This window comes from Hypanus sabinus, chromosome 10, assembly GCF_030144855.1.
Source record: "Hypanus sabinus isolate sHypSab1 chromosome 10, sHypSab1.hap1, whole genome shotgun sequence".
NCBI lineage: Eukaryota > Metazoa > Chordata > Chondrichthyes > Myliobatiformes > Dasyatidae > Hypanus > Hypanus sabinus.
Window position 1 is genome coordinate 109,838,983 of NC_082715.1, and position 12,688 is coordinate 109,851,670.

General features: G+C 43.8%; 1 protein-coding gene across 5 annotated transcripts in view; it reads left to right on the plus strand.

Annotated features, from left to right (window-relative positions):
• Positions 1 to 12,688, plus strand: part of abcc10 (ATP-binding cassette, sub-family C (CFTR/MRP), member 10) — a 94,214-nt gene that overhangs the window by 75,743 nt on the left and 5,783 nt on the right. For all 5 annotated transcript variants that reach the window (XM_059982592.1, XM_059982594.1, XM_059982593.1 and 2 more), the window contains one exon: positions 8,472 to 8,725. In XM_059982592.1, the coding sequence (XP_059838575.1) occupies positions 8,472 to 8,725 (254 nt within the window). The remainder of the gene's footprint in view (positions 1 to 8,471; positions 8,726 to 12,688) is intronic.

Below are 12,688 nucleotides of genomic sequence, written 5' to 3' on the forward strand. Positions count from 1 at the left end.
TAGATAAGAGTTATCCAGTCAGATAACCCCTATTCAAATAATGCAATCCCAAGTAACTTCCAGAAAGAGACTGAATTGTACTTACTAGGGGACCCAATGGACAATTGCATATACATAAGGTGACCATTTGGAAACATCCTGAACAGTTACACGTATATAGGTAGTGAAATTAAATACAAGCAGGTATAATTGTTAGTCTGCACAGAAAATAACCATTATACAATTTGATCCAAAACTGTGAAAGAAAAAACAATAACATTTTGGGTTGAAGGTCCTTTGTCTTGGCATGGTTACTGATTCAGAGCTGATGAAAATTGTTTGTACTGAAACAGTAACTCTTGTTTCTCTTCCACAAATGCTCCCTGACCTGCTTAAGTACTTCCAGAATTTTGTTTTTAAATGTAGCCCCCTGGCTCAGTCAGCTCGCTTCTGTCTAGGGCGGGGGTCGGCAACCCGCGGCTCCGGAGCCACATGTGGCTCTTTTACGTCTGTGCTGCGGCTCCCTGTTGCTTTGGGAAATAATTGGTTGTGGCGACCCTTTTCCTGGCACATCCGAACCGACTCACAATTAGATAGCCTACGGGGGTTTGCGAGCACAGAGCTTTGGAGCCTCTGTGCCATGGGGGGGGGGGGCAGGTTGAGGGAGGCTTAAAAGTGAGGCTGAAGATTTCGAATAAAGTTTTTTCCTTCGACTGCAATTACCGACTCCGTGTCGTAATTTTAGTGCTGCGTGTAGCACACCGCTACATGGTCAGTATTTAATTAAAATGTATTTTATGTTAGTTTGTTAGTTTTTGAAATGTAAATCTAAATTTGAAGATTATGGTGATCTTGTACAATCTAAATAAGACGTTGTGGCGACCCATTTTCTGACACATCCGAACCGGCTCACAATTAGCCAGCGTTCAGGCTAAGGGAGATAGCCTACGGGGGTTTGTGAGTACGTGTCTTTTGGAGCATCCGCGCCCATGGGGGGGCGGGTTGAGGGAGGCTTAAAAGCAAGGCTGTTTAGTTCGAATAAAGCTATCTTTGACTGCAGTTTACTGACTGCGTGTAGCATGCCGCTGCAACTTGTTTTTATCGCTGGCTGTCCAGAGGGGAGGTGCTGAAACACTTTGTCGCGTGTCTGGAAGAAGTGAAAACTTTCCTGGGCAGCAAAGGGCTCACCTTTCCTGAGCTGGAACAGCCAGAGTGGCTGGAAAAGCTACACTTCATGGTAGACATGACAGCGCACCTGAACACGCTGAACACAGCTCTTCAACGGGGTAAGGACGTACAGCCCTGCACATGTTGGAGGATGTTTTGGCATTCGAGCGCAAGTTGACGTTGCTTGCCAGAGATTTACAGAAAGGCACTTTGTCTCACTTCCCCAATTTGAGAGAGTTCAAACAAGGTCACGACATGATAAATTCGGAGTATTTACATTCTGCAATCATCGCAATGCAAACATCGTTTGGGAAACGCTTCTGTGAGTTCAGAGAGGAAAAAAACACATTATCCTTCCCGGTCACTCCCCTAAGCATCGATCCATCCCTACTGAATACGACTGCATTGTCAGGTGTGAGTCAACCTGAACAAGTATGATAAATATTTTAATTGCCTATTATTTTACGTATATTCATATGTTTTCATTGTTCAGTGAAATAGTCCTTTTATTTTTCAGGTTGACAGCTGGCTGACGTTATTTTTGGTTTGCTGCTGGCGGCAAATTTAAGTTTGGCGTTTTTCATAAATACAAGAAGGACTCAAATAGACGTTGAGTATTTTACTTAAAAGTAACCTTCAACCCAACGTCTCTTTTTCGGAGTTCAAAATGTTTTTGTTGCATGCAGAAATGTAATTTCGTTTTCTCTGCAGGAGTTCATCAATTTCATAAATGCAACACATTATAGTTTGTTTATACATAGCATAAAGGCAAAACAAAACGTTGTATGCAGTGTTATTTCATTTTAAATGTCAAACGGGTTTTGCGGCTCCCAGTGTTTACTTTTCTGTGGGAAACGGGTCCAAGTGGCTCTTTCAGCGGTAAAGGTTGCTGACCCCTGGTCTAGGGGGAGCAGCCTTCGGCCCCACCAAACTGGGTAATCAGCTTGTGTGGATGCTGTGTGATGTCCCCACCTCGCCAAAATAACTGACGGTACACCATATGCGATTAAATGATTACACTTTATAGATCTTACTAGAACTATGTGATTAATAATGATACAGTATATATGAAGGAAAAGAAAATAAAGAAAAAGGCGCCAAAACTTATTAAAGTCCAAACCACTTTGTGCACAACCGTTGGAGCGTGAAATTCTCTCTGTGCAGTTTCATATTTGGAATGTTCATTTTGTCATCAAGTTGCCACATCGCCACATAGAAGTTCAATCTTGTTTCCCAAGCTCTTGTCGACTTTAAGCAAAAATTCAACCACAGTGTCAAAAAGATCAAAGAAACGTTTTAAGTAGCAGCCTTCTGACAGACAATGCACTTCAGTGTGAAGAAGCAAGTACTCAAACTCTTCATGGTTATCCTTGCATTAGTAGCCAGATATTCTGCTATTTAATGGATGAGCATTTTAATTTTGTTGATAGCAGATATTACAAGGGTCATACTTAAAAAATTCACTGGCTGAGGTTTTAGGCTAGGAGATGTTGATGATGAATTACACGACAGACTGCAAACAGACTTGGAATTTTTTTTTTCATAAATGTCACTAAACCAGTATGTCGACCTGTCATATATGGTACTCCACCTGTGGCACAAGAAGTCATTTTCTTAATCAGAATACTTTTATCGTCAATACACATTTTGAGCTCGTTGTAGATTGATTCTTTGTTGATATTTGGTTTTGACTTTTTACAAAAGAGAATTTCTTCATAAAATGTGTTGACAAAGATTCAGAATGGAATCTGAATGTTAGTTGGGAAAGAGCTGGTGTTCGGCAAGCTACCTTTATACTATTCTAGTTCACACAATTAACCAATCATGTAAGATGGTTTTTGACTGCACATATGAAGCCGAGGTCACTTTGAACACCTCAGGAGGAATCCTCAGGGTCGGCAGGTTCACTGATTGGCTCTATTCCACCATTTGGTTCTGGCCAGTGCTATATTGTTGTGCGATCTGTTTTCCATAGATCTGTAGAGAAAATTAAGAGGGTGTGCTTGACTTACAGCTGTTGAGTTGCATGAACTTGTTCTGTGCCGTGAGTCAAGAGGAACTGTTGGCACCCTGTTCTAATTTATGCATCCCCATTGATTTCTATTTGGTTGGTAAGGTCGGATGAGATTGCTGAGTTTCAGATGCATTGTGACAAGTTGCTCATTGCCTGTAGAGCTATGGTTCGTCCTGTGTTCCAGTGCCTCATTCTGTTTTTTTGAAGTGCCTGCTCTGTTAGTGGTCGGTCATGTCTCTTGCCTCAAGTTAGGGTGCTGCTTACTTCAACCACACCCTCCCCAGGAAATTATATTTCCACTAATGCCCCCTTAGGTCACGTAACCACCCATTAGAAATCACTGCTCTAACCCTTCCCTATTCATATACCTAACTTTTTTTAAAATGTTGTAATTGTACCTATAATACTCTAACTCTTCCTCTGGCTGCTCATTCCAAATACTCTCTCTCTCTGTGAAAATGTTGTCCAAGTCTACTTTCTCAGCTTAAAACTACACCGTAGTTTTTGGGTGACCCTCCCCCCACCCATGGGAAAAATTCTGTGTGCGTTCACCCTATCTATGGCCCTCATGATTTTGTGGACCTCTATAAAATTATCCCTCAGCCTTCTACTCTCCAGGAACAACAGCTCCAGCTTATCCAACCTCTTCTTATAGTTTGTGCCCTCTAGTTGTGATAATTTCCTTGTGAATATTTTTTGTACCCTTTCTAGTGTAATGTATCTTTCCTATAACTGGCCATCGAGAACAACACATGGTACTCCAACTATGGTCTCTGCAACATCCTGTACAACTCTTGAGTCGTAGTGCAAAGCCACGTGGACACAGGCCCTTTGGCCCAATGAGTACTTGCTGACCACGCTGTCTGCCTCGTTCCCTGCATTCAGCCCATATCCCTCCAAGTCCCATCCTTCCATGTACTGATCCAAGTGCTTCCTAAGTGATACTGTTGTTACCAATGTAAGATGTGAATCCACTTGGATTATTTATTATATCTGGTGTTCCTGGTGCAGCTTCCTCTAAGTCAGTGAGATCGATATGCAGTTTGGGGCATTGCTTCATCTAACACCTTCACCCCATCCAGGATCTCCCAGTGGCCAGCCAGTTTAAGTCTGTTTCCCATTCTCAAACTGCTATGTATGTCCACAGCCTCCTCTGCTGTCACACTGAGGCCCAAAGCAGATTGGAGAACAAACACCTCGTATTCCACCTTGGCAGACTCCAACCTGCTGGCATTAATGTTGAGTTCTCTACCTTCCAGTAACCACTCTTGTCTGTTCCCCTCCCCACCCCATGTTTGTTTTCCCTTATCCCTGTAGTCCTTTACCCTTTTCCCCCCTCCTCACCCACACAACTTGCCCATCACCTTCGGCTCCTTCTAGTTTCCCACCTTCTTCCCTTTTTTCTGTGGTCTCCTGTCAGATTCCTTCTTTTTCAGCCCTTTGTTTCTTCTACCTATCATTCCCAATTTTTCACATATTACTGTTCCCTCCATCCACCTTCCCATTTTTCCTCTCTCACCTGGATTTACTTATCACCCACTAGCTACCTTCCCCCACCCTCTTATTCTTGTTTTTGCCTTTTTCTTTCCAGTCCTGATGAAGTGTCGGCGTGAAATGTTGACTGTTCAATTCTCTCCGTAGACGTTGCCTGCCTGGTGTATTTCTCCAGCATTTTGTGTGTACGGCTCCAGTGTACGGCTTCAGCATCTGCAGTCTCTCTTGTGTTGCTTTCAAAGAGCTATAGATTTGTATTTTCATTTCTTCAATTAAGCTTCCCACTGCCCTGCAGTTCGTAGTGTAAGTCCTATGCCGGTGTGCTTTTCCAAAGTGTATTATTTCACACTTGTCTGTATTGAAATCAATTTGCCATTCTGTGCCTGACTTATCAAACCAATCAAGATCCCCCTGCAATCTACAATAATCTTCTTTGCTGTCAACAACACCTCCCAATTTCAAGTTTTCGCAAATTTACTGATCAAGTCTTGTGTACTTGTGTCCAAATCATTTATCTAAATCAGGGGTCGGCAACCTTTACCACTGAAAGAGCCATATGGACCCATTTCTCACAGAAAAGAAAACACTGGGAGCCACAAAACCCATTTGACATTTAAAATGAAATAACACTACATACAACGGGTTTTTTTTGCCTTTATGCTATGTATAAACAAACTATAATGTGTTGCATTTATGAAATTGATGAACTCTGCAGAGAAAACAAAATTACGTTTCTGCATGCAACAAAAAACATTTTGAACTCCGAAAAAAAGACGTTGGGTTGAAGGTTACTCCATAGTTAGCCTACCTTGGATCGAAGAATTAAAAGAAAGTGCGCACTGGCGGGTGTCAGGGATTGGCAGTGGTGACGTATATTAATAGCGATAAAAAACACGTTGTGGCGGTGTGCTACACGCAGCACTAAAATAACGACACTGCAGTCAAAGATAACTTTATTCGAACTAAACAGCCTTGCTTTAAAGCCTCCCTCAACCCGTCCCCCATGGGCGCGGATGCTCCAAAAGACACGTACTCACAAATCCCCGTAGGCTATCACCCTTAGCCGGAACAGTGGCTAATTGTGAGCCGGTTTGGATGTGGCAGGAAATGGGGTCGCCACAACGCTTTATTTAGATTGTACAAGATCACCATAATCTTCAAATTTCGAATTACATTTCAAAAACTAACAAACCACGGGGAGCCGCAGCACAGAGATGAAAGAGCCGCATGCGGCTCCGGAGCCGCGGGTTGCCGACCCCTGATCTAAATAATGAATAACAGAAGTTGCTGCACTGAACCCTGTAGCACCTCACTCGTCAGTGGCCTCCATTCTGAGAAACAGCCTTCAACCACCACCCTCTATTTTCACTCCTCCGAGTCAATGTCGGTTCCATCCAATGAGCCTTCCTTAAATCAAATTCAAATGCAAGTTTATTGTCATTTCAACCAGACACATGTATACCTCCAAACGAAACAATGTTCCTTCAAACCAGGCAGTAGAACACAGTGCATACAACTGACACACAACACAAAGAGTAACATTATCAAACAAATATTAAGGTACGTTTGTTTTACAGGTTAAGAAGTAAACAGTGTAACACTACTGGCGTTTCATATGTGATGAGACTTGGGTGGTGGCAGGGAGTTTAGTAGTTGCATGGCCTGTGGGAAGAAGGTGGTTCCCATCCTAATAGTCCCTGTCCTAATGCTACAGTACGTATGCCTGACGGTAGGGGCTCAGAGATTACTGGACCGATGGGATGGATCACTGACAGTGCAAAGGGCCCTGCATGTACAGTGCTATTGACAAATATCCCAGAGGTGTGGAAGAGAGACCTTGATGATCCTCTCAGCCATCCTCACAATCCTTTGGAAGGTAGTGCATTCAGGTGCCTTACAATGATGTACCTGGTCAGGACGCTCTCAATGGTGCTCCTGCAGAAGTTAGTTAGATTGTGGGTCTCTTCAGGAACTGGAGACACTGCTAGGGAGTTGGTTTTGAGGGACCAGATATGGTCGTACGTAATGTGCACACCCAGAAACTCTCTCCATGAAGGAACTGTGCAGTGAGTGCAGTGAGGAATGACCTGTCTGCACCTTCCTAAAGTCCACAGTCATTTCTTTGGTCTTGTCCACATTGTGCCTCAAGTTATTGTGTTTGCATCATTCTACGAGCGGCTCTACCTCCTCTCTGTACACTGTCTCATAGTCGTTGCTGATAAGACCAACTGCTTGTGTCATCTGCGAACTTAATGATTTGGTTGGAACTGGATCCAGCAGTACAGACATACATCAGCAATGTGAATAGCAGCAGGCTGAGCACACAGCCCTGGGAGAGAGCTGCTGTTCAGTGTGATGGAGCTGGAGATGTTACTGCCAACACTGACTGACTGGCCTTTTATCAAGAGACCAAGGTTCAATACAGAGAGAGACGTTGAGACCCAACGAGGACAGATTCCATCGAGGGAAACACTGTGACCTACCTGATGAAGGCCACTGTGCCAAACACCATCTTCACCACCCTGTCTGGCTGCGTCACCGTTTTCAGGGAACTATGTACTTGTACCCCTGGATTCACTTGATCTCAGCTGCCTTAACTTGACATGTACCTCGTTCTTCTTTATCAGAGCCTTAGTCTCCTTCATGGATCAGGGTTCCCTAATCCTGCTCGTCTCGTCCTTCACTCTAAATGGAACATGGTGCCTTGAACTTTCCCTGTCTCACTCTCCTGTTATATAATGAAGTAGATCTTTTTCAGGTTGGAAGGACTAGGGTACACAAGAAACATTACTTTCCACTCAACTATTTAAAGTCTTCATGAATTAGACGCAAAAGACTGAAAAAAGTGGAAAAGTGAGCTGTGATGATGATACAAAACTGTAAAGGGATATGGAAATGTGAGGTGAGGATAAACTGTAAAGGGATATGGAAAGGTTTGCTGAGGATAAACTGTAAAGGGAGTATAAAAACAACATAAGAAACATTTGGAGCTCATTTGGGTCCTTGTACCCACTCCACTGTTCAGGAAAATTATGGATCGAGCCCAGATAATGTGAGAAAGTCTGAGGTTGTTCCTTTTGATCAGAAAACCATTTTCTCTGTTAAATGATTATCAGAGGTTTTACAGAAAGAGACCCTGGTTTGTGTGCTGTTTATCCTATAAGACAAGTTAACACTGAAATACAACAACAATTGGTAAGATAGATATGTGTAATAGTTGGAGTATAAATAGTAAATTTTACTGTGGTGCCAAATGTGATCAGACCTAAAATCATGTGTTCCACTTTGTTTCCATTCCCATCCACATATATATTGGTAGCAAAGGGTGGAATGATTTCATACCATACACTATCCAAATGTCCCTTCCACTATGTCGATGTCCCTTCTCTCACCCTACCTTGTACCTTACTGTAAATTCCCATACCAACATCAGGGGGTACAAGTCATCTCTCTCTGGAACAGCCTCCAGTAGCTGGTACAATGTTTCTTAGGCACTTTCAGAGGCTAGAACTGCTTATCACCTTCACTCTGTACACTGGAATGGTCACCAACCCTGTGTAAAAATCTTCCACTGCATTTTACAACATCCTTATAGAATGTTGATTACCTCTAGGTTTTCCTCTGCCGATTGACAGATCAATAATTCTACATCCTAGGACATTCTTTTGTCAAAAGTAACATTTATCTTCTGTCTTCCAGAATTCTTTGTTAGTGCCCACTGCACTCAGCTGAAAGACCACTGAGGTGTAAGGCACTTTGAGAGATTTTTTCTGTGAATAAGTTGTTGAAGATGTTACCTGTATATTTTTGTGTTCAGGTTTCTTCCACATGGCCACAGCATGGTATGATTTTATTCCAAGATGTAGTCCTTGTGTATCGGCCTGGACTACCTACTGTGCTCAATGGAATTAACATCAGGATTAATCCTGGTGAGAAAGTTGGGATTGTGGGACGGACAGGCTCGGGAAAGTCCTCTCTCTTCCTGGCATTATTTCGGATGGTGGAATTGACGGAGGGTCAGATTCTTATCGACAGTGTTGACACACGAACTGTTAGTTTGTCAGAACTTCGGTAAGTAGTTTCTCTGTTTGCCCTGTACATTTCTGCTGGAGGGGAGCTGGTCATTTGGACAAGTACACTGCAGTGGGTTTGATGGTAGGCATGGATCTGGGAGAGTTGATACAGAGGTTTGAAGACATTTTATGCTGGCTGGATGTCAGTGACTGCTGCTCTTTGTGATAGATAGAAATGACTTGGAGTGGTAGCCCAGTGGCATAGCAGCTAGTGTAACACGATGACAGCGCCAGCGATTGTGGTTCAATTCTGCTGCAGTCTCTAAGGAGCTGGTACATGCTTCCCGTGTCCGTGGGGTTTCCTCCGGCTATTCCGATTTCCTCCCACATTCCAAGGTGTACTGGTTAGCAGGTTAGTTGGTCACCTGGGTGCAATTAGTCAGCATGGGCTTGTTGGGCTGGAAGGGACTGTTACTGTTTTGTATCTAAATAAAATTAAATTAAAAAAAAATAGATGAATGGGTTAGTAAGCTTGCAGATGTCACAAAGATTCATAGCATTGTGGATAGTGAAAAAGTTCGCCAAAGGATGCAGCAAAATATAGATCAGTTACAGATATGGGCAGAGAAATGGCAAATAGAGTTTAATTCTGGCAAGTGTTGTACTTTGAGAGATCAAGTGTAAACTGAAAGTACACAGTTAATGTCAGTATCCTTAACAGTATGGATATGCAGGAGGTTTTTGGGCCCAATCCATAACCCCAAAAAGTGGCTGCAGCTGTTGATCATGCGGTTAAGAAGGCATGTGGCATGTTTACCTTTAATATCAAGGCATTGTAGCCAAGAGGTAGTGTTGTACCTTGGTAAAACTCCATTTAGGCCTCATCTGGAGCATTGCACTCAGTTCTGGCCCTCCTGTGACAGGAAGGGTGTGGAGGATTTGGAGACGGTGCAGAAGTAGTTTGCCAGTCTTTCAGAGTGGAGGACAGGTATTATAAAGGGAGGTTAGACATTCTAGGGTTGTTTATACTGGAGCGTAAAAGCTGAGGGGAACATGATAAAAGTTCATCTAGTTATGAGAGACGTAGAGTAGACAGCCAGAGTCTTTTTATTGGATGAAATATCAAGTATTGGAGGCCATGCATTTAAGGTGAGAGGCTGAAATCTTTTTTTTAAACACAGAGTTGTGGTACTGGAATAGGCTGCCAGGGACGGTACTGGAGTCAGATACAATAGGGGCATTTAAGAGGCTCTCAGATCAGCACATGAATGTGCAGAGAATGGAAGGTATGGGTATAAAAATGGAATAGTGTAATTAGGCATCATTAGTTTAATTAGTTTGCCTCAATATTCGAGATTGTTTAATGTAATTTCCAGTACACATTTGTGAAGAAAAATGAAAAAAATGTTACTTTGGATCTGATGCAGCACAAAAAATCATAGTAAGATAAAAGCAATAATAATAAGACACACTAAGTGTAAAGCAACACACAAAATGCTGGAGGAACTCAGCAGGTCAGGCAGCATCAATGGAAATAAATAAACAGTGGACGTTTCGACCAAGACTGTCCTTCAGGACTGGAAAGGAAGGGGAGAGACACCAGAATAAAAAGGTGGGGGGGAGGGGAAGGAGGGTATCTGGAAGGTGATGGGTGAAACCAGATGGTAGAAAGGTAAAGGGCTGGAGAGGAAAGAATCTGATAGAGTAGAGTAGGTCATAGGAGAAAGGGAAGGAGGAGGGGGCCAATGTGGAGGTGATAGGCAGGCGAGAAGGGGCCAGAGTAGGGAATAGAAGAAGAGGGGAGGGTGTGGGAGTATTTGTACTGGAAGGAGAAATTAATATTCAAGGCATCAGGTTGTAGGCTATCCAGATGGAAGATAAGGTGTTGCTGTTCCCCCCCCAGAGGGTATCATCATTGTGGCACAAGAGGAGGCCAGGAACCAACATGTTGGAATGGGAATGGAAATCAGGATTAAAATGTGTGACGGATGATACCCCAATTTATGATGGGTCTCACCATTGTAGAGGAGGCTGCATTGGGAGCACCGGGCACAGTACACAACCTCAGCAGATTTGCAGTTGAAGTTTTGTCTCAACTGGAAGCATGAACATAAGTACATTAAGATAGCTTGTATCTTATGTATATGTCCATAAAGTGACACTAGGCACAGGAGTGTCTGTACATAAGGTAACTGACAGGAAATGATAAAGTAGTGGTGGTTAGAGCTGTGGATGGGCAGGTTAGTAGGTAGAGGTTTTGATCAGCCTTACTGTTTGGGGAAGGTAACTTTTTGAGTCTGGCGGTCCTGGCGTGGATGATACATAACCTCCTCTCTGTTGGGCGTGGGGCAGTTCATGAGTTGGGTGGGTGGGACCCTTCATAATGTTACTGGGCCTTTTCCCACATCTTTCTGTATATGATGTCCTTGCTGATGGTTTGGCTGGTTAAGGTGTTTCATTGGGCATTCTTCCTGTCCACTGCAGTGCAGATTCCATACCATGCAGTGATGCAGTTTGTTAGGATGCCCTCTACTGCTCATCTATAGAATGACATGAGTATTGATGTGCATGGCCCAGCTCTCTTCAGCCTCCTCTGAAAGTAGAGGCATTGCTGAGCTTTCCTGACTGTGTGGTATGTGTTCTGGGACCATGAGAGGTTGTGCAAGATGTTCACTGCTGTACCAGCGATGTAAAGAGGGGTGTGAGTTCTCCTGAAATCGATAACCAGCTCCCTTGTTTTGTTGACATTATTTGCCTGACACCAGGTCTTGTCCTTTCCGCTCCCCTCCATGGACCATCTCATTGTTGTTGGTAGTGAGCCCCACCACTGTTGTATCATTGGTGAACTTGACGATGTAATTACTCGGGAGTTTGGCCATGCAGTGACGTGTGAGCAGAGTGTACAGAAGTGGGCTCAGCACACAGTCCTGGGGGGCACCCAGGTTTGTGTATCCTGGCTATCTGACTATGCTGAGCCGAAGGGACTGTACCTGTTCTATGTAATCTGGAGATCTGAGATCTACCCCGTGCCAGTCAATAATGTGGAGTTTTAAATGCGTAATTTTCTCAAGACAATGCCACACAACCACCAGTTTGTTCTTTAGGGTGGGGGAATCTGTCAATTTCACTTACCGGTCAATATGTCTTTGGACTTTGAGAGGAAACTGGAGCACCCAGAGGAAACCCACACGGTCACGGAGAGAATGTACAAACTCCTTACAGGCAGCAGCGGGAATTGAACCTGTGTTGTCTGTACTGTAAAGCAATGTGGTAACCACTGCGCTACCACGTACCTGTCCTCTGTATGACTCATCCGTACCAATGTGAGAATCAACTCTCCTTGGGAATTGCCCTGAAGGTTACTCAGTTGAAGAGAATTCTGGATGAGCAACTGATGATTGTCAGGTCAGCGATGAATGTATAAAACTGGAAGGTGCTGTTATCCTTTTCTCAGATCTTTTTCCTCCACTGCATCTGTTCCCAGAACGCAGCTTTCCGATCCAGACATCAGAGATGTCCTCCTTCAAAGAGCAGAGTTTCCCTCCCTGTACTGTTGATGCTGACCTCAACCCTATCTCTTCCATTTCCCAAGCATCCACACTCACCCCATTATACCTCTGCCTTAACAGTTCTTACCTACCATGCCATCAGCCTTCGCATTCAACACATCATCCTCCACAACTTCTGCCATTTCCAAAGAGATCACACAACTAAACATATCTTTACCTCCACCTCCCTTGTTGATTCGATTCCTCCACCCCACTAATCTTCCCATTGGCACTTAATCCTGCAAGCACCTGCCTTTGCACCTCCTCCCTCACCTCTATTGAGGGCCCCAAACAGTTCTTCCAGGTGAGGCATTTCTTACCTGCAAAACTGCTGGGGACATCTCCTGTGTCTGCTGCTCCTGATATGGCCTCCCCTGCATTGGTGAGACCCATTGTAAACTGGGGGACTGCTTCATCGAACACCTCTGCTCCATTCTCCACAAGTGGAACTTCCCAGGGGCCAAATATTTTCA